This window comes from Phacochoerus africanus, chromosome 12, assembly GCF_016906955.1.
Source record: "Phacochoerus africanus isolate WHEZ1 chromosome 12, ROS_Pafr_v1, whole genome shotgun sequence".
In the NCBI taxonomy this organism is placed as follows: domain Eukaryota; kingdom Metazoa; phylum Chordata; class Mammalia; order Artiodactyla; family Suidae; genus Phacochoerus; species Phacochoerus africanus.
In genome coordinates this window covers 37,899,416-37,927,156 of record NC_062555.1, presented here as the reverse complement: position 1 = coordinate 37,927,156, position 27,741 = coordinate 37,899,416, and the positions used below count along the sequence as shown (strand labels likewise).

General features: G+C 44.1%; 2 protein-coding genes across 5 annotated transcripts in view; one reads left to right on the top strand and one right to left on the bottom strand.

Moving 5' to 3' along the window:
- The window catches only part of UBAP1 (ubiquitin associated protein 1), a 71,440-nt gene extending 47,238 nt beyond the window's left edge, over nucleotides 1-24,202 (top strand). For 2 of the 3 annotated variants that reach the window (XM_047754474.1, XM_047754475.1), the window contains exons 3-7: nucleotides 168-292; nucleotides 5,975-6,898; nucleotides 21,238-21,420; nucleotides 22,352-22,453; nucleotides 23,071-24,202. In XM_047754474.1, coding sequence (XP_047610430.1) covers nucleotides 168-292; nucleotides 5,975-6,898; nucleotides 21,238-21,420; nucleotides 22,352-22,453; nucleotides 23,071-23,211 — 1,475 coding nt within the window. In that variant the 3' untranslated portion in view covers nucleotides 23,212-24,202. The remainder of the gene's footprint in view (nucleotides 1-167; nucleotides 293-5,974; nucleotides 6,899-21,237; nucleotides 21,421-22,351; nucleotides 22,454-23,070) is intronic. The other variant, XM_047754472.1, reaches the window with a different exon arrangement.
- A 1,198-nt stretch (nucleotides 24,203-25,400) lies between these two features.
- Nucleotides 25,401-27,741, bottom strand: part of KIF24 (kinesin family member 24) — a 79,733-nt gene continuing 77,392 nt past the window's right edge. For both annotated transcript variants that reach the window (XM_047754470.1, XM_047754471.1), the window contains exons 12-13: nucleotides 26,615-26,708; nucleotides 25,401-26,098 (exon numbers count right to left, since the gene is read on the bottom strand). In XM_047754470.1, the coding sequence (XP_047610426.1) occupies nucleotides 25,958-26,098; nucleotides 26,615-26,708 (235 nt within the window). In that variant the 3' untranslated portion in view covers nucleotides 25,401-25,957. The remainder of the gene's footprint in view (nucleotides 26,099-26,614; nucleotides 26,709-27,741) is intronic.

Here is a 27,741-nt window from a genome sequence, read left to right as displayed (position 1 = left end):
TTCCTCCTTAGAGATCTAGGGTCAGGAGAAGGTAAGCGTCAGAGAAGAAACTCTATAACTTCTAGCCTTAGGGTAGCGTAAATTAATGTTATATCCTAGACATAAGATTATACCAAAACAAATGATAAGTTCTTTGCTGATATTTTCTACTTTATTTTTGATTGTAGGGACTTTCAGTTACCTTGATGATGTCCCATTTAAGATAGGAGACAAATTCAAAACACCAGCTAAAGTTGGTCTACCTATTGGCTTCTCCTTGCCTGATTGTTTGCAGGTTGTCAGAGAAGTACAGGTAAGTGGTAATTTTTAGTTAAAGTTTAGTACATTTAAAAATTTAAGGAGTAAGAATTTGATATGTAGTGAAAAAAACTCTTATCTCTTATTTCTGTTGCTGATAGCACCTGTTATTGTTTGGCTCATGTCTCATTGGCATGCATGCTCATATGTACTCGCTTGTCCACACCCGCATAGGCATTTATATATGTTTATGTATCTGTTACAGATCTTGTCTAATCTGTTAGATTGTGTGTTCCTGGAATTCTGTGCCTTGTCCAAAACAAATCCCCTTTGCTTATCTGACTTGCTGTTTCTCCTCTTTCCTTCTCTCTGTTCATGTCCTCATTACCTTCTTGGTCATTCGGGTTACATGGTATTTTCTCTCTGCTATTTGTCTTCCCTTTGTGGTTCAATTTATCTTATTTTTTTCGCCTGAGCTATTGCAGTAGCATCTTTAATTGCCCCCTCTGCTTACAGCATTTTCCTTTTATTTTTCATTTTGTTTCTAGAATAATATTCCTCAATTTAAAAAAGTTACAGTGATTCACCCACCCTTATTGAATCAAGTCTAGACACAGGGTTAAGGATGAGTATCTTAGCTTATCATCTCCTCCATATTTCCTCCAAACCAAGCTATGAACAGTTTGTCATATGTCACTGTGTGTATTACCTGTCCATACCATGCTTTTTCTCATGAGCTGTTATCTCCAGTTGGAATATTCTTCTTTTTCTCACTATACTAAAAGCTGTCTTCCTGTTAAAAATCTATTTATTCTTCTAGACTGTGCTTAAAAACCATCTCCTAAATAGCTCCTTTCTCAACCCTTGTATCTTTAAAGCTCAGTTATTTATAAATGTATAAAACTACTTCTTGAAAGCAGCAAATAGCCCCATGTTATGTGACTTCCTTTCTTCAGTACACATTTATTGAATACCTGCTTTTGAGTGATGCTCTGCTAGGGGCTGAGGATAGAGATAAATGTCTTAATCACAGTCCTCATGGAGCTTACAGTTTAGAGGAGTTACATGGAAAAACAGAAAAGTACACTACTCACCTGAACACTTCCTCCTGTGACTTTAGATTTTTTTTAAAATACAACTTCCTAGTAAAGAAGTGGGATATGCTAAGGTATTCTCATATTATTCTAAAATGTATTCTTTATTTTCCAGTCTGTTTGTAGTGAGAAATTTTAGAGGGAAAACTCAGTTTACAATTTTTTAAATAACAGCTTTATTTATTTATTTGTTTATTTTTTAAGGCTGCACCCGTGGCATATGGGCGTTCCTAGGCTAGGGGTCTAATTGGAGCTACAGCTGCCACCCTACACCACAGCCACAGCAACGCAGGATCCGATCCACATCTGTACCTTATGCCACAGCTCATGGTAACACTGGGTCCTTAACCCACTGAGCAGGGCCAGGGATCGAACCCGCAACCTCATGGTTCCTATTCAGATTCATTTCTGCTGCGCCATGACGGGAACTCCTAAATAACAGCTTTATTGATACATAATTCACATAACATAAAAATTTCCCTTTTAGTTTATGCAAATAAGTGTTTTTATAGTATATTCAGAGTTGTATAACCATCATTACCATCTAATTCCAGAACGTTTTCATCACCCCAAAAAGAAACCCAGTGCCCATTAGCAGTCAATCCCTATTTTCCCTTTCTCCAGCCCCTGGCAACCACTAAATCTACTTTTTGTCTCCGTGAATTTGCCTCTTCTGGAATATCATGTAAATAGAATAATATAATATTTAGTCTTTTATATATGACTATAGATATATAGGTGACTGGCTTATTTTACTTAGCATAATGCTTTCAAGTTTTATTCATGTTGTGTGACTGAAGTATTGGTGCTTCATTTTTGTGGGTAATTTTCCTTTGTATTGATATACCACGTTTTGTTTATCCATTCATCAGTTCATAGACATTTTTGATTTTACTTTCCAATTTTTGGCTATTATGAATAGTACTGCTATGAACATTTGTATATAGGTTTTTGTGTGGACAAGTATTTTCAGTTTTTCTTGGTATGTATGTAGGAGTGGAATTGCTAGGTCATATGGTAACTATGTTTAACCTTTTAAGGAATTGCCAGACTGTTTTCCACAGTGGCTGCACCATTTTAGAATCTTCCCTACACTGCGTGAAGGTTCCAGTTTCTCCACGTCCTTGCCAGTTTATTACCATCTTTTCCCCTAATTACTAATGTTGAATATCTTACATGTGTTTGAATACTGAATTGATACTCCTTTTGTGTATGGAGACTTCATTGGGCCAGAAGAGATAGAGATTTCCCTTACGAAGTTTTACCTTTTTCTGTTTGCCTGGTGACTTTTTTATTGGCAAGAAGTAGTCAGTAAATACCTCTCTGTGTGCAGGATGCTATTAGGAATATGATTTTAAAAACACCATCTTATTTCACTTGTTCTCATATTCACTGCCTCATTGATTCATTCAGAAAACTTGTTTAGAGTCCTGACTGTTATCATTGTAGGCTTTGCTGGGAATTTTCTGTTTATCTGATCAAGTGTGAAGCACTGTTAAATGCTTGGTATTGTCCCTCTCAGACTCATAGCACCCACAAATAACAGAAGAGGAGATCCAGGCTCCATGCTCCATTCCTGTGTGGGCTAGGTGAAATGTTTTTCTTCTCTAATTACCAATAACACCCTTAAACTATGACTGCCTGGCGTCTCCATAAGGAATTTGGCTGTGGTATTGGGGTAATACTGATGCTGGCTCCCTATCTATCCAGAGAAGAGTCAGACCCAGAGCCCTAGACAAATACCTTGAAGCTTCCATAACTTTTTCATATTTATTTGCCTTTGTATGACAGTACATACTTGAGATTTCAGATTAAAAATAATCCAAGCGAGCCAGTAAAACATACATAAAGCTTTGCACCCAAGGTCTAGAAAGTCTTCATTGAATGTGGTGAGGGTGGCCCTTAGTGTCACGGTTTAGAACAGATTCTGGTTCACTCATTCATGGGCTGGAATTGCCATGTAATAGCTGTGTTATCTTGTGAAGATTTCTTTTTTTTTTTTTTTTTGTCCTTTTGCCTATTCTAGGACTGCTCCTGAGGCATATGGAGGTTCCCAGGCTAGGGGTCTAATCAGAGTTGTAGCTGCCGGCCTATGCCAGAGCCATAGCAACATGGGATCCGAGCCGTGTCTGCAACCTATACCATAGCTTGAGCCAACGCCGGATCCTTAACCCACTGAGCAAGGCCAGGGATCTAACCTGCAACCTCATGGTTCCTAGTCGGATTCGTTAACCACTGAGCCACGATGGGAACTCCTATCTTGTGAAGATTTATTAAAATCTTCAAGCCTTCATTTTATCTGTAAAATGGGGATAATTAACTTTCAAGATTGTTATAAGGACTAAGTAAAATAATGGCATTTTATAATTCCTGGTACTCCATAAATGTTAGATGCTGCTACTATTTATTACTGTATACTCAAACCACATTCTTACTTTTTCATTGTAATATTTCTTTTAATTTTTTCTGCTATTGGGTAAAGGGGATCTACCATACTATTGATCCCTTTTATCCAGTTTTTGTCCTGTGCCCCATAACGACTAATCTTTTCTCTGTGTTTGTGTTTTGTTTGCATGTATGTGTGTCTATGTGCATATGTTTATACATTCCACATGTGTAAAATCATGCAGTATTTGTCTTTCACCTTCTGACTTAATTTCAATTAGCATAATACCTTCAGGGTCTGTCCATGTTATTGTAAATGGTTAGGTTTCATCGTTTTTTGTTTTTTTTAGTTTTTATGGCTGAGTGGTATTCCATTGTGTGTTGTATATATCTATATATAGCTATACATGACACACATCACATCTTTATCTGTTCATCTGACAGTGGGCACTTAGGTTGTATCCATATCTTGGTGTTATAAATAGTGATGAACACAGGGGTGCAGATATCTTTTTGAATTAGTCTTTTGGTATTGTTTGGATAAATACCCAGAAGTGGAATTGCTAGATCATGTGGTAATTCTGTTCTTAATGTTTTGAGGAGTTTCTATACTATTTCCCATAGTGGCTGCTCCAATTTACACACTAGCCAATAGTGTAATATGAAGGTTCCCTTTCCTCCAGATCCTTTACAACACTTTTCTTGCCTTTTTTTTTTTTTTTAATGGCCACACCCATGGCATATGGAAGTTCCTAGGCCAGATATTGAATCTGAGCTGAAGCTGTGACCTATACCAGAGCTGAGGCAATGCTGGATCCTTTAACCCACTGTGCGAGGCTGGGAGTCAAACTTGCGTCTCTGCAGTGACCCGAGCTGCTGAAGTTGGTTTCTTAACCCATTGCACCATAGCAGAGAACTCCCTGCCTTTTTGGTATCAGCCCTTTCAATGAATATGAAGTGATAACCTGTTTGTGATTTTTGACTTGCATTTCCCTGATAATTAGTGATGTTGAACATCTTTTCATGTGCCTTTTGGCCATCTGTATGTCTTCTTTGGAAGAATGTCTATTCAGATCCTCTGGCCATTTTTTAATCAGGATGTTTTTGTTTTTTGTCTGCACTGTAAAATCTTTTTTTTTGTCTTTTTTTTTTTGTTGTTGTTGTTGTTGTTGCTATTTCTTGGGCCGCTCCCGCGGCATATGGAGGTTCCCAGGCTAGGGGTCGAATCGGAGCTGTAGCCACCGGCCTACGCCAGGGCCACAGCAACGCGGGATCCGAGCCACGTCTGCAACCTACACCACAGCTCACGGCAACGCCGGATCGTTAACCCACTGAGCAAGGGCAGGGACCGAACCCACAACCTCATGGTTCCTAGTCGGATTCATTAACCACTGCGCCACGACGGGAACTCCTGCACTGTAAAATCTTAATTTTTAATCAAGTCTAGATTTCTAAGCAGTTTTCCTGCATTTAGAGTACAGTGTTTATTATAATTTGGTAGTTGTCAATCTGTTGTCAGACTGTCTGGGTTCAGATCCAGCTTCTAGTATTTGTGACCTTGGACATAGTCCTTGGAAAGTGAGGATACCAGTAGTTACCTGCTTCAGTGGATTGTTGAGAAAACCTAGAGAGTTAATACATTGAAAATGCTTAGGATCATGCATGGCACCTTGTAAGTGCTCCTTATTAGAAGCTGTTGTTATTATTGAGCACAGGAGCTATTTAGGGTATTGTGCTAGATAGTGGAGACTTTTAGAAGGTCTAAAGCCCAGCTGCTGCCCACAAGAGGCTTGTAACAGTGTTGGGGGAATGTTTAGAGAAAGATTAAAGCTATATGTGGCCACATGTGCTCATCATCAAATGATAGAGACAGATGCTATGTGAGAGTTCAGAGAGAGGAATGGGCCATCAGGAAAGTTTTATAAAGGAGGTGGCTGAATTCTGCCTGAGCCACCAAAGAAGAAATCTAGGAAGGGAAATGGCTTGAGGGGGAAGAGGCAAGGTAGGTGGCAAGATACATTTGACCTGGTTTAGAGGTGGAGGGAGCTCTTTCTAGTTCATTTCTAGAAGTAACCAAGGAACATATTTTGATTAAATCATATAAATTAGGAAACCTTAGTTTTCCTAAGTGGGGATCGAATACTATTTTGCCTCGTTCTCTTGTAGTAGAGTGAGGAAGAAGTGAATTGGATGGGGAGGACTGAGCAGGGGAGGGGCAGCTACCTGGTTTCACACCTTTCTCTGATATACCTTTGCAGTATGACTTCTCTTTGGAAAAGAAAACCATTGAGTGGGCCGAAGATATTAAGAAAATCCAAGAGGCCCAATGGGAAGCAGAACGCAAGGCTGAGGAAGCAGAAGCTAAAGTGAATTCTAAGAGTGGCCCAGAGGGAGACAGCAAACTGAGCTTCTCCAAGACTCCCGGTGCAGCCATAATGCCACCTCCTATCAATCCCATCCTTGCCAGCTTACAGCACAACAGCATCCTCACCCCAACTCGGGTCAGCAGCAGTGCCACGAAACAGAAAGTTCTCAGCCCTCCCCACACAAAGGCAGATTTCAATCCTGCTGATTTCGAGTGTGAGGAAGACCCATTTGATAATCTGGAGTTAAAAACTATTGATGAGAAGGAGGAGCTGAGAAACATTCTGGTAGGAACCACTGGACCCATCATGGCTCAGTTGTTGGACAGTAACTTGCCTAGAGGCGGCTCAGGGTCGGTGTTACAGGATGAGGAGGTCCTGGCATCCCTGGAGCGGGCAACCCTAGATTTCAAGCCTCTTCACAAACCCAATGGCTTTGTAACCTTACCACAGTTGGGCAACTGTGAAAAGATGTCGCTGTCTTCCAAAGTGTCCCTCCCCCCTATCCCTGCAGTAAGCAATATCAAGTCTCTGTCGTTCCCTAAACTTGACTCTGATGACAGCAATCAGAAGACAGCCAAGATGGCAAGCACTTTCCATAGCACATCCTGCCTCCGCAGTGGCACGCTCCGGAATTCCCTAAAGCCTTCCACCCAAAGCAGTGCCAGTGAGCTCAATGGGCATCATACTCTTGGGCTTTCAGCTTTGAACTTGGACAGTGGCACAGAAGTGCCAACCCCAACCCCTTCCCAGATGCCTTCCCTCTCTGTCTTGTCTGTGTGCACAGAAGAATCATCACCTCCAAATACAGGTCCCATGGTAAGCCTTTTTTTTTTTTTTTTAATGGCTGTACATGGAAGTTCTTGGTCTGGGAGTCAAATTGGAGTTATAGCTGCAGTCCACACCACAGCCACAGCAGTGCCAGATCTGAGCCACATCTGCAATGTACACTGCAGCTTGTAGCAGTGCAGGATCCTTAACCCACTGAGTGAGGGGCAGGGATGGAACCTGCATCCTCATGGACACTATGTTGGGTGCTTAACCTACTGAGCCACAACAGGAACTCCTTAAGCCTTTTAAAGCCCCCCAAATTAAAACTCCATAGATTCTAAATTCTACCTAGCAGTTGCCACTCTCACATTCTTCTTTTCAAGGTTTAAGGCAGGATGGGGCATGACCAAGTTGACCTTGCTTACATTAGGTATATGTAATTCTGGTTATTTTTCTGGGGACAGGGATTATTAATTTTGCACCTGATTTGGTTAATTGTTCTTCCCTGCATCTTTTTGGTCTTTTTCTTCAGAAAGATAATGTGTATCATGTGAATGATGTTTTCTTGCCAAATCACTTTTTTTTCTTCTGTGCAGCCATGTCTTCTTGTGTTTGTACTTTTTAAAGGCTTGCTTTCATTGTACCTTTTGACTTTTTCCTATGACCTTTCCTAATTTTTTTTTTTGTCTTTTGTTGTTGTTGTTGTTGCTATTTCTTGGGCCGCTCCCGCGGCATATGGAGGTTCCCAGGCTAGGGGTTGAATCAGAGCTGTAGCCACCGGCCTACGCCAGAGCCACAGCAACGCGGGATCCGAGCCACGTTTGCAACCTACACCACAGCTCACGGCAACGCCGGATCGTTAACCCACTGAGCAAGGGCAGGGACCGAACCCGCCACCTCATCTTTCCTAGTCGGATTCATTAACCACTGCGCCACGACGGGAACTCCATTTCTTAATTTTTTGAAAGTTGCTTATATCTTCTGTCTTCTCCCTGCCTCCTCCTCTTCATCTCCTTCTGCCCTGAAGTTTGGTTCTTGTGTGTTCCATGGTTTGACTAATTTGGGGTTGTTTCTTTAGCCTCGGTGGTACTTTATTTTATTTTTTTTGTCTTTTTTTAGGGCTACACCCATGGCATATGGAGGTTCCCAGGCTAGGGGTCTAATCAGACCTGTTGCTGCCAGTCTATGCCAGGGCCACAGCAATGCCAGATCCGAGCCAACGTCTTCGACCTACACCACAGCTCATGGCAACGCCGAATCCTTAACCTGTTCTGTGAGGCCAGGGAGTGTACCTGCAACCTCAAGGTTCCTAGTCAGATTTGTTTCGGCTGTGCCATGACGGATACTCCTCCGTGGTACTTTAGTAACTGGGGCATAATTTGTTTTGGAAGTTCAGGCAGAAGGTGGAGATTTGTCATTTTTAAACCTGTAGGTTTTAATCCCACAATTCTTTTTCTTTTTCGTTCTCTTTTTAAGGGCCTCACCACAGCACAGGGAAATTCCCAGGCTAGGGGTTGAATCTGAGCTGTGATTACAGGCCTACACCATAGCAACACCAGATTTGAACCACATCAGTGACCTATACCGCATCTCATGGCAATGCCGGATCCTTAACCCACTGAGCGAGGCCAAGGATCAAACCCACATTCTTGTGGATACTAGTCGGGTTTGTTACCGCTGAGTCAGAATGGGAACTCTTTTATTTTGTTACCGCTCAGAATTGTGCCCTTTTCTCCAAAGGAGAAGGTTGGAACTCACATTTAGTGTTAAAGGGTAGATTGATAGAAAAGTTGTAACTTGTCTCATGTTGAAGAAAATCTAATTTTGTCACATACAAAAGTGGATATACAGGGAAGTTACTTTATTTGATGTGATTGTTTCAGCAGCACAGAACAATACATTATTGCATTATAAAATAGAAATCAGGGAGTTCCCGTTGTGGCTCAGCGGTTAACCAGTCTAGCATCCCTGAGGATGTGGGTTTGATCCCTGACCCTGCTTAGTGGGTTGAGGATCTTGTGTTGCTGTGGCTGTGGCACAGTCCAGCAGCTACAGTTCCTATTGAACCCCTAGCCTGGGAACCTCCATATGTCACAGGTGTGGCCCTAAAAAGACAGATAGATAAATAAATAGATAAATAAATAAATAATAGAAATCAGAGAAGTCCAAGAACCTTTTGCTGCACAGATTTTTTTTTTTAAAGTGATAGCATATCAAGATAGTATTTAGAGCCAGAAGGGAGGCTGATTGTACTGGTGGATATCTCTCAGAGACCATAATAAGGTTGCTATTAGCTGGTAGAAAAGATGGACCTCCCCCTGCCTTACAAGGAATGCAAGGTCCTAGCAGTGACATTCTTGGTAAATGATTGTCTCTGTGTGAGTGCTTCCATTGTCAGCTTACTGCTACCAGTAAACTGCTGTGGACCTTGGCCAGATAAACTCCATAGAGTGCGTAATCTCTAGGGTAGGTAGGCCTGTCCTCATTCCTCCTGGTTTGTGGTGGGGCTCTGGTTAGCAGGATATTCCTCTTTGTAACTCATTGTATGCTTTAGAGAAATTGGAAGTACTGTGAAAGGTTAGGGATCCTCAGTGGACCCCTCTGTCCCTGCCCCTGCATCAACCGAAAGAGTGTTCGAGTAAAGCATTTAAAGACCAAAGCCAGTGACCTAATTGCAGAGGACGTTTCTCAAACCAGAGCTCTCTTCATTCTGATTGTGGAGTTTCTTTTGGGCCCATTTTAGGGTATTCTTTATTCTGGCCTGGGGACTTGCTACCTTCAGGGGGGCAGATATAAACAGTGGGGAGTTCTGGTGATCTTTTAAGAAAGTCTTGACTCTTTTCCCCAGGGTACAAAGCCTAGTTTCCATCCTGGCCCTGTCTCTTAGTGTGAGTCCTTGAGGCCCACAGGAAGAAACTTTTTCAGTGACAGAAGCACTTCTCTCCAAGATAGTGATTTAAGGCAGAGGGGTGTGGTGGTGGTGGTCAGCTGTATACACCTTTCACATAGGAACTCATAGGAAGGTGTTCCTGGAATTGCTTTTTGTTGGCTTTCAGGCCCAGGGTTTGGGTTTCATTTTTCAGATTTTGATTTAATGTTGTACTGTTTATATAAACACATCTTAGAAATTGAGGACTCCATAGGGTCATCTTGAGAGGAATAATCTTGTGATGTGTCCAGCTTGGAACTTCCTGACCCAGCCATAGCCAGTTCTCTTCCCACTGCCTCTCAGCCCTTCAAGGGGGCCTTGCTGTGGTTAGGCTCAGTTCTGTCTTTGGGTTCTCTTTCTCCAGGTAAGGATATACATTCCCCATTCTTTCACAGTTACTTCGGTACAATATTTCTGCTTTCCTTATACTTTTGAGTTCTCAATTAATGAATCATGGCCATGAAGCATATGAGTAGTGCCAGTTTGCTCTTAAATTTTTTTTTTTTGTCTTTTTGTCATTTCTTGGGCTGCTCCCGCGGCATATGGAGGTTCCCAGGCTAGAGGTCTAATCGGAGCTGTAGCTGCCAGCCTACACCAGAGCCACAGCAACGCGGGATCCGAGCCGCGTCTGCAACCTACACCACAGCTCACTTTGCTGAATTGTTAACCCACTGAGCAAGGGCAGGGACCGAACCCGCAACCTCATGATTCCTAGTTGGATTCGTTAACCACTGCGCCACGACAGGAACTCCTGCTCTTAAATTTTATTTTAAATAATTAAATAGTTTTTTAAAAAAACTCAGTGAATTTTATTATATTTATAGTTGTATAGCCATCATCATAACCCAGTTTTACAACATTTACATTCTGAACCCCCAGCCCATCCTTCCCACCACAACCTGTCTCCTTTGGTAACCATAAGTTTTTCAGAGTCTGTGAGTCAGTTTCTGTTCTGCAAAGAAGTTAATTTTATCTTTTTTTTAGATTCCACATAAAAGTGATAGCATATGACGTTTGTGGCTCACTGTCTAACTTTACTTAGCATGATAATTTCTAGGTCCATGCATGTTGCTGCAGATTTATTTCATTCCTTTTTATGACTAATATTCCATTGTGCATATGTACCACATCTTCTTTATCCAATTCTGTAAGTGGACATTTAGGTTGCTTCCATGTCTTGGCTGTTATATATAGTGCTGCAGTGAGCATTGGGATACATGTATCTTTTCAAGTCATGGTTTTCTCTGACTAGATGCCCAGAAGTGGAATTGCTGGATCAAATGGTAATTCCATTTTTAGTTTCTTGAGGAATCTCCACACTTTTCTATAGAGGTTGCACCAATTTACATTCCCACCAACAATGTAATAGGGTTACCTTTTCTCCACACCCTCTCTAGTATTTATTGTTTGCAGACTTTTTGATGATGGCCATTCTGCCTGGTGTAAGGTGGTACCTCAGAGTAGTTTTGATTGCATTTCTCTAATAGTTAGTGATATTGAACATCTTTTCATGTGTTTTTTGGCCATCTGTATGTCTTCTTTGGAGAATTGTCTGTTCAGATCTTCTGCCCAGTTTTTGATGGGGTTGTTTGTGTTTTTTTGGTATTGAGCTGCTGGAGGTGTTTCTATACTTTGGAGATTAATCCCTTGTCGGTTGCTTCATTTGCAAAGATTTTCTCCCATTCTGTGGGTTGTCTTTTCTTTTTGTTTAGTGTTTCCTTTGCTGTGCAGAAACTTTTAAGTTTAATTAAGTCCCATTTGTTTGCTTTTGTTCTTATTGTCATTACTCTAGGAGGTGGATCTGAGAAGATACTGCTGTGCTCTATGTTGGAGAGTGTTTGGCCTATGTTTTCCTCTAAGAGTTTTATAGTGTCTGGTCTTATATTTAGGTCTTTATTCCATTTTGAATTTATTTTTGTGTATGGTGTTAGGGAGTATTCTGATTTCCTTGTTTTACATGTGGCTGTCCAGTTTTCCCAGCACCACTTATTGAAGGGACAGTCTTTTCTCCATTTTATATTCTTGCCTCCGTTGTAGATTAGTTGACTGTAGGTGTGTGGGTTTAATTCTGGGCTTTCTCTCCAGTTCTACTGATGTATATTTCTATTTTTTTTCCCAGTACCATACTGTTCTGATGACTAACTTTATAGTATAGTCTGAAAACAAGGAGCCTGATACCTCCTGCTCCGTTTTTCTTTTTCAGGATGTCTTTGGCTATTCTGGGTCTTTTGTGCTTCTAAACAAACTTTAAGAGATATTTTGTTCTAGTTCTGTGAAAAATGCCATTGGTAATTTCGTAGGGATTGCATTGAAACTGTAGATTGCCTTTGGCAGTATAGTCATTTTGAATAGTATTGATTCTTCCAATCCAAGAGCATGGTATAACTTTCCATCTGTTTGTGTCATCTTTGATTTCTTTTTTTCTTTCTTTTTTCTATTTTTTTGTCTTTTTGCTGTTTCTTGGGCTGCTCCCATGGCATATGGAGGTTCCAAGGCTAGGGGTCTCATTGGAGCTGTAGCCGCCACCCTACGCCAGAGCCACAACAACACGGGATCCAAGTCGCATCTGCAATCTACATGACAGCTCATGGCAACGCTGGATCCCAATCCACTGAGCAAGGCCATGGATCGAACCTGCAACCTCATGGTTCCTAGTTGGATTCATTAACCACTTTGCCACCACGGGAACTCCCTGATTTCTTTCATCAGTGTCTTACAGTTTTCGGAGTACAGGTCTTTTGTCTCTTTTAGATAGGTTTATTTCTAGGTATTTTATGCTTTGTGATGTGTTGCTAAATGGGATTGTTTCCCTATTTCTCTTTCTGATCTTTCATTGTTAGTATATAGAAATGCAGTTGATTTCTTTGTATTAATTTTGTATCCTGAAACTTTACCAAATTCATTGATGACCTCTAACAGTTTTCTGGTAGCGTCTTTAGGATTTTCTAGTATAGTATCATGTTGTCTGCAAACAGTGATAGTTTTAGTTTTTCCTTCCTTTCCAATTTGGATTCCTTTTCTTTCTTTTTCTTCTGTGATTGCCATTGCTAGGACTTCCAAAACTATGCTGAATCATGCTGGCAAGAGTAGACATACTTGTCTTGACTCTGAGCTTAGTGGTAGTTATTTCAGCTTTTCACCATTGAGAATGATATTAGTGGAGTTCCCATCATCATGGCTCAGCGGTTAGCAAACCCAACTAGCATCCGTGAGGATGCAGGTTCAATCCCCGGCCTTGCTCCGTGGGTTAAGGATCTCGTGTTGCTGTGAGCTGTGGTGTAGGTTGCAGAGGCAGCTTGGCTCCAGCATTGCTGTGGCTGTGGTGTAGGCCTGTGGCTTCAGCTCTCATTGGACCCCTAGCCTGGGAACCTTTATACACCATGGGCAAGGCCCTAAAAAGACAAAAGATAAAAAAAAAAAAAAGAATACTGTTAAGCTATGGGTTTGTCATGTATGGCCTTTATCATGTTGAGATAGGTTCCCTGTATGCCCACTTTCTAGAGGGTTTTTTTTTTTTTTTAATCAGAAATGGGTGTTAGGTTTTGTTAAAAACTTTTTCTGCATCTATCAAGAGGATCATATGGTTTTTACACTTCTGTTTATTAATGTGTTGATTGATTTGTGGATATTGAAAATCCTTGCATCATGGGATAAATCCCACTTGATCACAGTGTATGATCTTTTTACCATATTACTGGATTTGGTTTGCTAGTATATTGCTGAGGATTTTTGCACCTATGTTCATCAGTGATATTGGCCTGTAATTTTTTTGTGGTATCTTTGTCTGGTTTTGGTATCAGGGTGATGGTGGCTTCATAGAATGCGTTGGGGAGTGTTGCTTCCTCTGCAGTTTTTTGGGATAGTTTCAGAAGGATAGGTGTTAATGTGTCTCTAAATTTTTTTTTGTTCTTTTCTAAGTTTTTGATAGAATTCTCATGTGAAGCCATCTGATCCTGGACTTTTGTTTGTTGGAAGTTTTTTGTTTTCGCTTTTTTTTTTTTTTTTTTAAGGGCCACACCCAGGGGCACATGGAAGTTCCAGGCTAGGGGTTGGGTCAGAGCTACAGCTGCCAGCTTAAGCCATAGCTCATGGCAGCTCGGGATCCCTGAACCACTGATTGAAGCCAGGGATTGAACCTGCATCCTCATGGATAGTAGTCAGATTTGTTTCTTCTCTGCCACAACTGGCATTCCCTGTTGGAAGTTTTTTAATCGCAGTTTCAATTTCAGTACTTGTGATTGGTCCATTCATCTTGGTTTAGTCTTGGAAGGTTGTACTTTTTAAGAATTTATCCATTTCTTCTAGGTTGTCCATTTTATTGTCATGTAGTTGTTTGTAGTAGTCTCTTATCCTTTATATTTCTGTGATGTCCTTTTTAACTTGTTTCTCATTTCTAATTTTATTGATTTGAGTCCTCTCTTTTTTTTCTTGATAAGTCTGGCTGAAGGTTTCTTTTGTTGATCTTTTCAGAGAGCCAGCTTTTGGTTTCACTCATCTTTTCTGTAGTTTTCTGCTGAGACCAGCTCAGCAGGATGGGGCTGAAGAATGGGTGCTGTGAAACTTAAGGAAAAAAGTTAACATAAAGCAAGAGAGACATTTGTCTTAAGTAAAGGTGGGAACCGGGGGACTCAAGGTCTCAGGGACCAAGAGCACTGCCTCAAGAAACCACACTGCTTTTATTGTGCTCTCTAGGATGACATCAAGTGAGGAGGGGCTATGGGTGGAGGATATAGGGTTTGTTTACTATTTTATAAGTTCTTTTATTATTTTAAAAGCCACTTAGCTGGTAGAAGGTTAAGCTTTTACTCTGACCTTTAGGCACATAACAATCATTAGCATTTGAGTTAGCTATCTATGCATAGCATTCCAGAGAATCCTCACTGTGCTTCCCCAAAAGGCATGCCTAGGTTTGCACCTTGGTTCTCTTTGCTGATGCATATTCTGCTAACCACCACTTATAAACCACTTGGCCATGGTGTTCCTCTTTGGGTTTAATTTATATGGTACTTGTTGTGCTTCCTGGATTTGAGTGAGTGATTCCTTTCCCATATTAAGGAAATTTTTGGCTATTATCTCTTCAAATAGTTTCTCTGGCCCTTTCTCTCTCTTTTCCTTCTGGCACCCCTATAATATGGATGCTGGTGAGTTTAATGTTGTCCCAGAGTTCTCTTAGACTGTCTTCATTTCTTTTCAATCTTTTTTTCTCTTTTCTGTTCCTTGTCAGTGATTTCCACTAGTCTGTCTTCCACTTTGCTTATTCTTTCTTCTGCCTCTTTTATTCTGCTTACTGTTCCCCTCTAGTGAACTTTTAATTTCAGTTATTGTATTTTGCATCTCTGCCTTCTTCATCTTTTTTTTTTTTTTTTTTGTCTTTTTAGGTCTGCACCCACAGCACATGATGGTTCACAGGCTAGGGGTCAAATTGGAGCTGTAGCCACTGGCCTATGCCATAGCCACAGCAAAGCCAGTTCTGAGCTGTGTCTGCAACCTACACCACAGCTCACAGCAACGCCAGATCCTCAACCCACTGAGTAAGGCCAGGGGTCAAACCTGCATGCCTTTTGGGGAAGCACATGGATACTAGTCAGATATGTTTCCATGAAGCCACAATGGGAACTCCTCTGCCTGCTTAACCCTTAACTCTTCTATTTCTTTGCTTAGTGTTTCTTGTAATTTATCAGTCTTTGGTTCCAGTTTATTTCCAAGATCTTGAATCATCTTTACTATCATTAGTCCAAAGGCTTTTTCATGGAGGTTTGTAGTCTTGAGATCATTTAGCTTATTTTCTGGGTTTTTTTTTTTTTTGGATCCCTTATCTGAGTCGTAATTCTCTGCCTTTTCATTTTGTGTAGATTTTGGGTATGGTCTCCATTTTGCAGAGGATAGGGTTTGTGGTCTCTCTTGTTTCTGCTGTCTGCCTCCCTTGTGGCTGAAGTTCATATGGGGGCTTGCTGTAGGTTTCCTGATGGGAAGGACTGGTGCCTGCCCACTGGTAGGTGGAGCTAATTCTTATCCCTCTGGTGGGTGGGGCTTTGTGTGAGAGTAGAGGTAGCTCTGTGCCTCCGGGGTTTTTAGGCAGCCTATTTGCTGATGGGTGGTGCTGTGTTCCCACCCGGTTAGTTGTTTGGCCTGGGGCTTCTCAGTCCTGATGGGTAGGGCCAGATTTTTCCCAAAAGGCCAGCTTTAGAGGAGGTCATGCTGATGATTATTCCTGAGAACTTTGCCTCCGGTGTCCTTCCCTCACAATGCCACAGTCACCCTGTTTACCCAGGAGATCCTCCAAGGACTGCAGGCAGGTCTGACCCAGATTCCTGTGGAGTCTCTGCTTTGCCCTGGGAGCAGTGCGCATGAAAGCTTGTATGCACCTTCCAAGAGTGGAGCTCCTGCGCACAAGCCCTGCTGGCCCTCAGTGCCAAATGCTTCAGGGGCTCCTCCTCCCTATGCCAGATCCCCAGGTGCGGGAATTTGATGTGCGGCTCAGAACACTCACTCTGTGGGTGAGCCTTTGCCACATAGTTACTTTCCAGTCTGTGGAAGTATGGGTTTGCCTGTATCACATAGTCGACCCTCCTGCTGTCTCAGTGTGGCCTCCTGTCTTCTGTAGTAGGATATCTTTTTTGATCGTTTGCAGTCTATTTGGTTGAAGGTTTGTTCAGCAGTTGGTTGTAGTTTTGTTGCTTTTATGAGAGAAGGTGAGCTCCAGTCCTTCTACTCTGCCGTCTTAATCCCCTCTTGAGCTCTCTTGAAAGAATGGCATGACTCATTTTAGTAGGCAGGGGGAGTTGGGAACCTTTCAGGCAAAGATACAGTATTTTAAAAGGCATGGAAGCTGTTAGGGTTGCAGTTTATCTACCACTGTGTTGTCAAAAAGTTACTGTTTTATTTGCTCACAGTTCTGTGAGTCCAGTACTTGGGCTGGGCCTAGTTAGATGATGCTGGTCTCACCTGAGACCCTCCTCATAGGGCTGCAGTCATCTGGTGGTGCCCCTGGGGCTAAGTGGTCTCAGATGGCTTCCCTCATGTGTCTGGTTTTGATGATGGCTGTTGGCTGGGGTTCTTCACACGGTAGCAGAAGAGTTCCCCAAGCATGACAGAAGCTGCAAGGGCTCTTGAGGACTAGGCGTGGAAGTCACACAGTGTCAGTGTCACTTCTACAATATTCTGTCGGCCAGAATGTATCACAGGCCAGCCTAGATACAACAGGAGAAATAAATTCTATCTCTTGATGGAAGGACCTGTAAAGAATTTGTGACTTGTTTTAATCTACCACAAATGGAAAAGGGCAGGATGAGTTTAGAATGTGTTACTTAGACCCTTTGGCCGTTTTTTTTTTAGCCTTAGTGGTATTTCCCAAAGTTTATTACACAAGGTCCTTTAATCATCATTATTACCTGGCCCTGACCTCTTTCTCTGTTTCTCCTAGAATGAAAATAAAGTATAAATTAAAACGAAGAACAGAAAAGCTTTACCAAGGACTAATTGAGTTCTTAAAACTCTGAATTATAAAATTTAAGAGAACGTATAACTTACTTTTGAACGTTCTTATAAACTTGTACTTGATGAATGGTGCTATGGAGAACTCCACAGGGTTCTAACTTTAATAATAGACCAGGATTATGTGTTAATTACTATATCATTTGTTAGTACTTAAATAATTTCGATATATATAGACTCCTTTAGCTTTTCAGTGTTTGAATCTGTTGGATCGTTTTTCATGTTGCCGTTGCTTTAATACTTACATTCTTCCATCTCTAGATTTTAAAAAATGAACTTACTGAAGTTCCTGCTGTGGCACAGGGGAAACAACCCGACTAGTATCCATGAGGACACAGGTTCCATTCCTGGCCTCACTCATTGGGTTAAGGATCCAGTGTTGCTGTGAGCTGAGGTTTAGGTCAGAGATGCGGCTCAGCTCTGGCATTGCTGTGGCGTAGACTGGCAGTTCTAGCTCCAATTCACCCCGTAGCCTGGGAACTTCCATACGCTGAGAGTGCGGCCCTAAAAAGCAAAAAAAAAAAAAAAAAGGCAAAAAAAAGCTTATTTTTATCAAAGTGATGCAAGCACATGTTAATTACATTAAGTAGAATTTAAAAGGTTTACATTGAAGAACAGTTCCCTTTCTCACCTCTCCTGAGTTCCAGTTTGGCTTTCCTTAGTCATTTTTAATTTTAGCTGTTTTTCCTGGGATTTATCTCTATTTCTAAATAAGATGCTTGTATTACTTTTCCTAATAAATTTATCAATTTTAGATAAATTTTTACTTCCTATTACAGTGGTTGAGGATTTACTTATAGTAGCCCCTCCTCCATCTTCTTCCCATATCCTCTATATCATGTTTATATCACAAATTTTGGTTCAGTTAATGTTATTGTTCACATTATGATTGGGTAAATATTGATTGCTGAGGTCAAGTGGTATACCATGATGATGATAAGATGATGATGATGTGGTGATGATGATTTTTGGGGGGTACATTTTTGTTTCTCACAGTTTAACTGCCCCCATCTAAAAATTCTGCATCTAGGGTGTTCCCATTGTGGCTTAGTGGGTTATCAAGCCGACTGGTATCCGTGAGGATGCAGGTTTGATCCCTGGCCTCTCTCAGTGAGTTAAGGATCTGGCGTTGGTGTGAGCTGTGGCATGGGCTGGCAGCTTCAGCTGCAATTCAACCCCTAGCCCGGGAACTTATATATTTCACTGGTGTAGTCCTAAAAAGAATAAAAAATAAAAATGCTGCAGTTTCTTTGTACCTATTGCTAATTTTGTCCAAATGCTCCAAAAGAGCTGTCAGAAATCTAATGATAATTTTCTCATTCATTTACATTCAAATATGTTGGTTAACCTGTCTGTTTTTGAGTCCTTAAATATCCAAAAATGTCTTAATTTTACCCTCGTATGTATAATTGTTTAGCTGGATTTAGATTGCTTAGTTGAAGATTGTTTTCCTTTTAAAAATTTTAAGACATTGCTCCCTTAAAAAGAAAAAAACAAAACAAAACAGCTTTATGTTGAAGTATAAGCTCCAGTAATTTCTAGCTATACTGTACCATTCTGATATCTACTGCTACTCCTATAAGCTTTTGGGATCTTTTCTTCATTTCTGGAGATTTGTTCATTCATTGTGCCTGGCCCTCCCTGATCCTTTCAAACTAAGGCTTAGCTCCGTTTGTTTTGTTTTTTTTTGGTTTGTTTGTTGGTTGGGTTTCTTTTTTTTTTTAGGGCTGCCCCACGCTATGGGTCGAATTAGAGCTACAGCTCACCGCAACACCAGATCCTTAACCCACTGAGTGAGGCCAGGTTGAATCCTCGACCTCATGGTTCCTAGTCAGCTTCATTTCTGCTGTGCCACGGTGGGAACTCCTCAGCTCAGTTTTCAAATCTTTTAAATAAAAATTTCACTTTATTTTAAATTTCCAAGTGCTTTGTTTTTTCCCTCTTTTGGTTTGTGTCTTATGCTAGTGTCTTTGGCTTTCTTTTCATGTTTAAGAGTGAGGCACTAAAATAAAAACAAAAGTGGGGGAATGTGTACATTGGGGTATGCTTGCTGATCATTAAGATTTAGTATAGGTTGAAGGGTAGTTGGCTTTGAAGGGTGCTGTAGACTGTCAACATGAGAAGGTCTTGGGGGGCTATTACAGTTTATCCAGAGAATTCTGCATTAGGGCCAAAGAAGGTGGGGAAGGCTCGTGTAGACTCTCTGGCTCTTGCATCTCTCTCAGCCATATGCGGTGCCTATTGTCCTTCTCCACTTTGGTGTTGGTTCACATTATCTAGAGACTAAACCTTCCTACAGAAGGTGGGGAAGGTCTGCTCTGATCTCTTCTTTTGTGTCTTGCCTTGTCCCAAAAGCATGTGTTACCTCTGAATGCCAAACCGCTTCTGGGTCTTCAGGGGCTGGTGAACTGACCCTCCTGTTTCCTCCTGTTTTAACTTCATTGCCTCTGCCAGCTACTCTGCCTCCATTAGCATTCCACATTCTAAAAATTTCATTGACATGTTGTCCACTGCTGTTCCCTCTTTGTCTTTGATATCTAAGGTTAGGGTTTTAATTGTCTTATCATCATTTTAGTGCCTTTGGAGGGGAGGAAAATTAGTGTCAGTTTACTGTGTTAAATAAAATCCCCCTTTTGAAATCCTAATAGACCTCCATTTATTCAGTAACTGTTGATCAAGGCTCTATAAGTTTCAAGTTTGAGAGCCAGGCCCTGGGGATTCAGAAATACATGTGACATGGCACCTAACTTCTAGGAGCTCATACGGTGTGTAATAAATACTGTGCCAGTAGTGTGACCAAAATGCTGTTGGCTGTTGGCCCAGGTAGAGCCTGCCCCTGAAAAGAGAGATACAGTCTTGGGGCCTACAAAGTGGCCAGAATGGTTTGACCCCAGTCCTCATGCCCTGTCGTGACTCCTATAACATGACTGAGCCCCGTGAATGGGCTGCCTAGAGTGTGCTGGGTGAGATGGTTAAACAAACAACAGACTTTAAGACCCGTATGGCTTTTCCCAGCTGACTGGGAGGAGAGCATCTGGTTATAGCTATATAACTTTAAACATTTTCTAGAATAGTGGACCCCCTGCTTCCTGGGGCAGAATGGGGTGGTGGGGGAAGAAGGAAAAATTCTGGAAACATATTTCCTGTTTCTTGGAAGCTAGGCCGAGCTGTCAAACGCTTGTGACTTTGTTCCCACGGAGGTTCTGTTGTCTTTGCCTTGGGCCTGATTCATTTTCAGAAGTGGGAGGAGGATTTAATCATGGGAATCTGTCTACCAGTCAGGCTAGGGGTTAACAAGGTCTGGTCTGGTGGTAGGGAGTATGCTGGAGTGGGTAGTGGTCCCTCAGTTTTGGCTCTGTAAGGACAGTGGCTGTTGCAAGGAATCAAAGCATGGTGCACAGTGTGGTGCAAAGGTGGCAAAGCGCTGAGCTGGGCGGGTGTGGGAAGGGCGTTGGCAGTCTGCTGAGCCCAGAGGATAGACAGTACTGGGAGAGTCAGCTCAGAATGGGGGTAGTTGAAGCGAATGATCCCTCCAGGACACAGATACAGCAGCCTAGGAAAGGGATAACGGAGCCTTGGGGAGAAACCATAGCAGCCAGCATGGGCATCAGTCCTGCAGGCAGTCTTCAGAACTTCTTTCTCCAGCTGAAGCCCAGGGGGTTGGGTGTGGAAGGGCGTCTGGCTCTTGAGGTGCTTCCTCACTCTGCAGGGTGGGATGAAGGCAGAGGACAGCCACGCTTGCAGGGGTCATACCAGCTTTTCTCCCACAGCCAGAGCTCCCTACCTCTCTTCACCCTTCTCCAGGATATCTGGTCAGAAATCTGGCCCTTACTTCCAGGCAGACTTCTCTCCCGAGCTTGATTAGGTCAGAAATGACAGGCCTCTGGATTGCGCCACCTCAGGAACATCTTTGGGAGCCCAGGTCTGTCTTCTTGTTCTAATCCTCTCGTTTCTCCACCACCAGATCACACCTCCTAATCTTTCAATGTCACAAGTGCCCAATACTCCCAGCTGTCCCCAGGCTTATTCTGAACTGCAGACGCTGTCCCCCAGTGAGCGGCAGTGTGTGGAGACAGTGGTCAACATGGGCTACTCGTATGAGTGTGTCCTGAGAGCCATGAAGAAGAAAGGAGAGAATATTGAGCAGGTGAGTGATTGGTGAGTGGTGGAGGTGTGCATGGGGGGTCATCCCCCCATCTCTGGAGCTGGAGTGGGGGCCAGCCTCTGTCCTAGAGTTGTTCAGATTCAAAGCACCATTGTCCTTATGCGTTTGGGGGCACTCGGGCTGATTTGTTGGGGAAACCAGCAGCCTCAGCACGTCTGCTTTGGGGGCTGCTCTGAGACCCAGGCTGAGGGAATGCCCTGGGAATATTGGAGATGTTGACAGTTACCCAGTTAATTCCTTTCTCTGCTTCTCCTGGGAGGGCACACTAGGCTTGAGGTATGTCACATGTCTTCTTCCAGAAATATTTGTCAGAGTTGCCTAGGGAGTTCCTAAATTTTGGGGGGCACTTTCTGACTTGGGTGGTTTCTCAGAAGACTTTCCTTTCTGGGCTGTGGATTGACGTCAGCTGGGAGGTGTGGGTCAGCTGTGACAGGAATGCCTTTGAAAAGTGGCTACTCATGTTTAGAAGGGCGTGCCTGTCAGCAGGTAGTCACACGGGTCCTGCTGTGTTGGACACAGTTCAAAGTACAAAGTCAAGTCCTCTTTTGATTCTAAGCCAAGCTGGGGAGCAGATGTCATACTTGTTGGTTGTGCATAAGACTTTTGGGAAGCACAGTCAGGATGGGTGGTAGGTGCTTAAGCCTTTTTCTTTTTTCTTTTCAGGGCTGTACCCGTGGCATATGGAAGTTCTCAGGCTAGGAGTCAAATTGGAGCTACAGCTGCCAGTCTACACCACAGCCACAGTAACGCCAGATCCAGCCACGTCTGTGACCTACACCACAGCTCACGGCAATGCTGGATCCTTAACCCACTGAGCGAGCCCAGGGATTGAACTCACGTCCTCATGGATGCTAGTCACATTCGTTAATCACTGAGCCACAACGGGAATGCCTAAACCTTTTTCTTCCCTTAGATTCTCGACTATCTCTTTGCACATGGACAGCTCTGTGAGAAAGGCTTCGACCCTCTTTTAGTGGAAGAGGCTCTGGAAATGCATCAGTGTTCAGAGGAAAAGGTAGGCACCTCATGCTTTATAAGAACCCTCCGGAAAGAACAAAGTCGTCTGTCCTGGGAGTCCTCCTGGATCACAGTCTTTATTCCTTCCACTGACTGTGGGCAGAAGTAGTTGAAGCACAGAACCTCCTGTGTGCATATGGCATTTGGCTAGTTTGGGTGTTAGGCTCAGATAATTGGGTTGAAGACTTATCTAGAAGCCTAGTAGAGGGAAGGGTAAAATGACCATCACCAAAAAAAAAAAAAAAAAGCAGGCATACTTTGGGATGATGGGGGAGATTGCTCATCACTTCACCTGGCTTGCTTGCTGGAGGGCAGCCCTTTCTGAGATCAGTATCCTCCTGAGTGGGAGCATGGATGCCCACAGTGGGTGGGACCTGAGTGAAGGTCAGCTAGAGTTGGGACTGGGCACACCTTCTGGAGGTTGATTGGCACCCACCTGTCACCCCGGCTTCCTCCATGGCCCTCCTCTGCTTGCTTGGGGACCTCAGAGGGGTTCATGAGGCTCCGGTGAAGGATGCAGACTCCCCCAGCAGCCCCCTTACACACACATTGCTCCACTCAGCTGTTTTCTGTGGCTGGAACTCTTTCTTGAGTCTACTCTCTTTTTTCCCTTAGATGATGGAGTTTCTTCAGTTAATGAGCAAATTTAAGGAAATGGGCTTTGAACTGAAAGACATTAAGGAAGTTCTGCTCCTACACAACAATGACCAGGACAATGCTTTGGAAGACCTCATGGCTCGGGCAGGAGCCAGCTGAGATAGGCCTTGCCTAGGCCCTACCATGGAACCACCCCTGCCAGAGGCCCTGAGCAGCCCATCTGTGGGGAAGGAGAAGGGGTACACTTCTGGATTTTCTTTTGGGGGTGGAAGGTCAGGTGTGGAGACGGTGCTCGCCAGGTCTCTATGAGCCGAGGCCCTGAGCTGGGGAGAAAGTGGGAAAGATTTGGGCAGGCTCATGTGCCCAGAACTGTCCTGGCTCCTTCCATATTAAATGTATTTGTATTTTGAGAAGTGTCCTTCCCACCTTGGCCCTCCAGAGAGACTTCTCTGGTCTTTCTGGGGTCTATTTGGCCTCAACCGGAACCCACCCCAGCTGCCAGAAGGAGCTGGGGAGAAGGGGTGGGAGGGCCAGACTCAGTGCTGCTTAGGGGCTAGATGTTTTCCTCCTCTGCAAGGGTGGACTGACCTCTAATCCAGGTTGAGTGCAATTGAGAGGTTCTTCCAGGGTTTTGTTTTTTTCCCCCTTCATGTCACTTAGTGTTACACTGGTTCTGCAATGTCTCTGAGGTGCAAAGAATGCCCTTTCCCCTTGGGGCCCTAGTTTGCCTTTTCTGCTAGGCAATTGCATTACTTTCCTTCCCCAGCCTGTTTCTTTTGGTCTGGTTGAGACCACAGTTGTCTGCTACCCAGGATTTTAGAGCCCCCTTGTTCTAGGAACAGTTGTCATTTTAAGAAATCATTGGCCCCTTCCCAGTGCATCAAGTGGGGAAGAAAAAAACAGGCGGTGATTTGGTCACTCAGCACTAACTCCACCTCAGTTCTCCCTGGAGAACAGCCTCTCCCTCCAGCCCTTTGCTCTAGGATGACACAGTAACACCTAGTCATAGAAATCCGTCTCTTTGTTTTGTATTATGTTGTACATCATTAAAGATCTAAATACAGAGGATATACAGTCTTGATGAATCTAATGTAATTTGCTAACTATTTTCATTCTTCAGAGAGAACTACTAATAAAAATCTAAAAGGTATGTCCTGCTGTGATCATTTCTTTATTGCCAAGGGCTCTTTCATGGAGGGGTGGAGGTGAGTGGTTGATGAAGGATTTCCTGCTGAGATTTGCTGAGATTGGAATGGGACCTAACCATTTTCTGTTGTTTCAGTACTTTCTTCAAATTCTGGGAAGGAGCTGTGCCCTGGTTTTTGGTTTGCAAAGGCAGGCCAAGACGGGGGTCTCTTTAAACCTGCCCAAGTTTGGTCTCTGGGCCTTCCTGCAAGACTGACTGTGGAGATGAGACAGGCTGGCCTTCAGGGGAATCACCCGGAAATGAGGAACAAGCCCCTTGTCGGGTGAGCACCATCAGGTATATTATGTGTTCCACAGGCAGGATGGATTCAAAACTGCTTCCCCAGCTCTCAGTGGTGCTAGTATATCGATGGCCCTAGATTTATCCCTGAAGTTTCTTGTCCTTATACTTAATACTGTCTTCTAGTCCCCTTCCATGCTCTTGGTTCAGGTGGGTCTCTAATTTTTCAGTGATTGAGGAGTGGGTGCTGAACCTTTAAGTCTGGAAAGCACCAAGCTGGAGAGAGGCTGCCCTCTGGTGGTCAGATCAGGCATGGCCATTGCCTCAGAAAACTAGCCCCTCTTCTGGCCTTTAAAATTAATTTAAAAATTACTTAAAATCCTTCCTTTAAAACCTATAAAAGTTATCCTTTACCTTTTAGTTTCATATAGGAAATTAGTTTCATATAAAGTGGGCATCAGGGCCAAGCCTTTGGCATATGAATCTCAATATCATATGGTGGCCTTGCTAAGTGATGGGCCACCTGGAAGCCACTTGGTATTTCTTGTCTTAAGCGTCTTTCTGCTAAAAAGATAAACAGCAAGCAGAACTCACATGAAGGGTGTGACTCTGACTACTTCAGAGTCTCAGACTATTGACCTCAGCCCTCAATGCCAAGACACTGAACACAGGCCACTAAGAGGTGGGTAGATGGCCAAGGATATCTTGGATGAAGGTGAAGCTAGAGAGGAACTTGCCTTAGATTCTGCAGCTATTCCGCTATTCCGTGAGGGAGTGTGGTGGGTGGGGACTCAAAGGCAGGAGCCAGGAACATAATGGCTTTTAACAGGTGCATGGTCCCAGGAAAAGGCAGAGATGGGAAAAGAGTAAAGCACCCTCTTCTGGATTGTAGGAGGGAGAGGAACTGGAAGCAGAAAGTCTGTTCCATATCTGCTGCTGTTAAAGACACAGCAAGTCAAAGTTTATTCAGTCTGCATTTTCAAAAGCTAAAGTCCAAAATCAACCTCTAAGGGCTGAAGGGGCAGAACTCACGTGGCCCCTGCCCCACTAGCACCAAGGTTTTAGTTTTTGATCGAGTCCTAGAGAAAGGCACTGAATCCAGCTGATAAAATCTCTAGGCTCAGCCTGTGACCTCCAACCTCTAGGTTACCAGACCATCCCCATCCTCTGATCCCCAAATTTAGAAACATCTACAGAAACAGCTTCAGTGAGGCAAATACTCCTCTAGCTCCAAAGAAAAGGGAAGGGTACATTAAGTTTTTCGGGCTGATCTGTCCTTGCTTATAGATGCTCCTGTGCTTAGAACTGAGGGGCACATACCTGGCCCCAAGAAAGGAGCTGGGCCCAGCCAAGGCCGTGTGTGGCTCGGGAGAGGCCAGGATGGGCAGGACTAGGTAGTGGGTTCTAGTGTATCTGCAGGGGGACCTGGCAGAGGCCCTCAGCCCTCAGGAGCCTAGCCACCCCATACTGGGTTTTGCTTTAAGATACCGCTGTCCTCTCAGGGGCTGTGGCAGGCCTGTGGCAGGCCAGGTATAGCTGCAACTGGCTCCTCAGACTCTGGATGCACTTGGACTTCAGAGCCATGATTTCATCCAACTGGGTCACAAAATCTTCAAAATCCTAGGGAAGGAAACAAAGGACACATGGAACTCTTGCTGTTGCTGGCCCTCTGGCAGATCTCCTTTTCTAGTCCCTTTTCTTGCAGGAAGAGCTCAGGCCCTTCCTCCAGCTGGAAAACTGGCAAGATAGTCACTATGGCACAGGGTGGGATCCACTTTGCTGCATTAAGACACTTTTCTCTGTAGAGAGATATTTTGTAGGGCAGCAGGGTGGTTTCATAGAAGTATCCCTGGTCTGCATCAGGCATGTCACTGTTATCACAAGGAGGGGCCCCCACAAGCCAGAGGCAAAGGACAGAGGCTGGAAACATTTTAGCCCCAGCATGGGGAGTGCAGCACCATCTGGTGCCTGGCCTTGCACAGTCTCAGGAGTGACTTGAGCAGCCCAGGGCCTCAGCAAGGTTAGTGCGTGACTGCAGACCCTTTCTGGACACACAGCTGCAGCACAAGACCCTCAAACAGGCTGCAGGCTAACTAACTACCAAGAGCTCCTGAGGAGTCCACCAAAACCACTTACATTAGGAGCCAGCTGGCTCATCAGGGTCTCCTCCTTGAAGCCCAGCTTGGCCATTTCATGCAGCTGTTCCTGGTGTGCTCGGATGACCACCTGCCTAGGAACCAGAAGGGACAGGACGCTGTGAACGTCTGGGCGTCCCATCCCCCCAGGGCAGCTTTCTGGAACTGAGCCTTATTTCCAGGCCAGGAACTGCTTCTGCCCAAAGAAGTCAAGACTTTCTCCTCACGCATTCTTCTCAGGCCTTGTCAAGAGACCAGGGGGCAGCAGTGAAGTACCAGGAAGAGATGGGCTTCTGGAGCTGCCCCTGCCTCTCCAGGTGCACTAAGGGACAGGGCTGGATGCTGCTGCTCTTCCGAGGAGCTGCCCACAGCTTCTGTGCAGTTGGCACACTCAGCACAAGGCAGAGCCTGCTGCTCAGCGTGCTGTCATGTCTACTTCCTATGGGGGGCCCAGGGACCACAGCAAAGGGATCTGAGATAGAAACAGGAGGATCTGCCTTTGCCAGGCCCTAGTGATCACAGAGGCAGCAAGACTGTCCACATGAGTTCCCATTGTGGTGCAGCATAAATGAACCAGTCTAGTAGTATCTGTGAGGATCCCTGGTCTCGCTCAGTGGATCAGGGATCTGGGTTGCCTTGAGCTGTGGTGTGGATCGCAGAAGCAGCTCAGGTCCCATGTTGCTGTGGCATAGGCTGGGAGCTGTAGCTCCAATTCAGCCCCTTGTCTGGGAACCTCCATATGCCGTGGGTGTGGCCCTAAGGGCGGGGGGGGGGGGGGGGGGAGGTCCACCTGGGAGAGGTGGGCTCCTTCCCTGTACCTCTCTGCACGCCCTTCTCCCTGTCCAAGGCCACGGCAAGCAGCAGGCAGATGGCTGGCCGAGGTATCAGGAGCCTTTGAAGGGGCACATCTGTTCCCACAGGCCCGCCCTCCCTCCTGCTCCTGGGTCTCTGATGGCGAGAGGGCCCTGCTAGGCCTCTCTTGCACCTTCTCTAAGGCTGTCTCACTTCTGCTGTGCCATCCTCAGCCTCCTTTGGGGGAAGCACAAATCACCAGCCCCTCTGTTTTGCCCTTGTGGTGCCTGCCCTGGCTCTGGGGGCATGAGGCTGCTGCTGCCGCCGTGTCCTTGG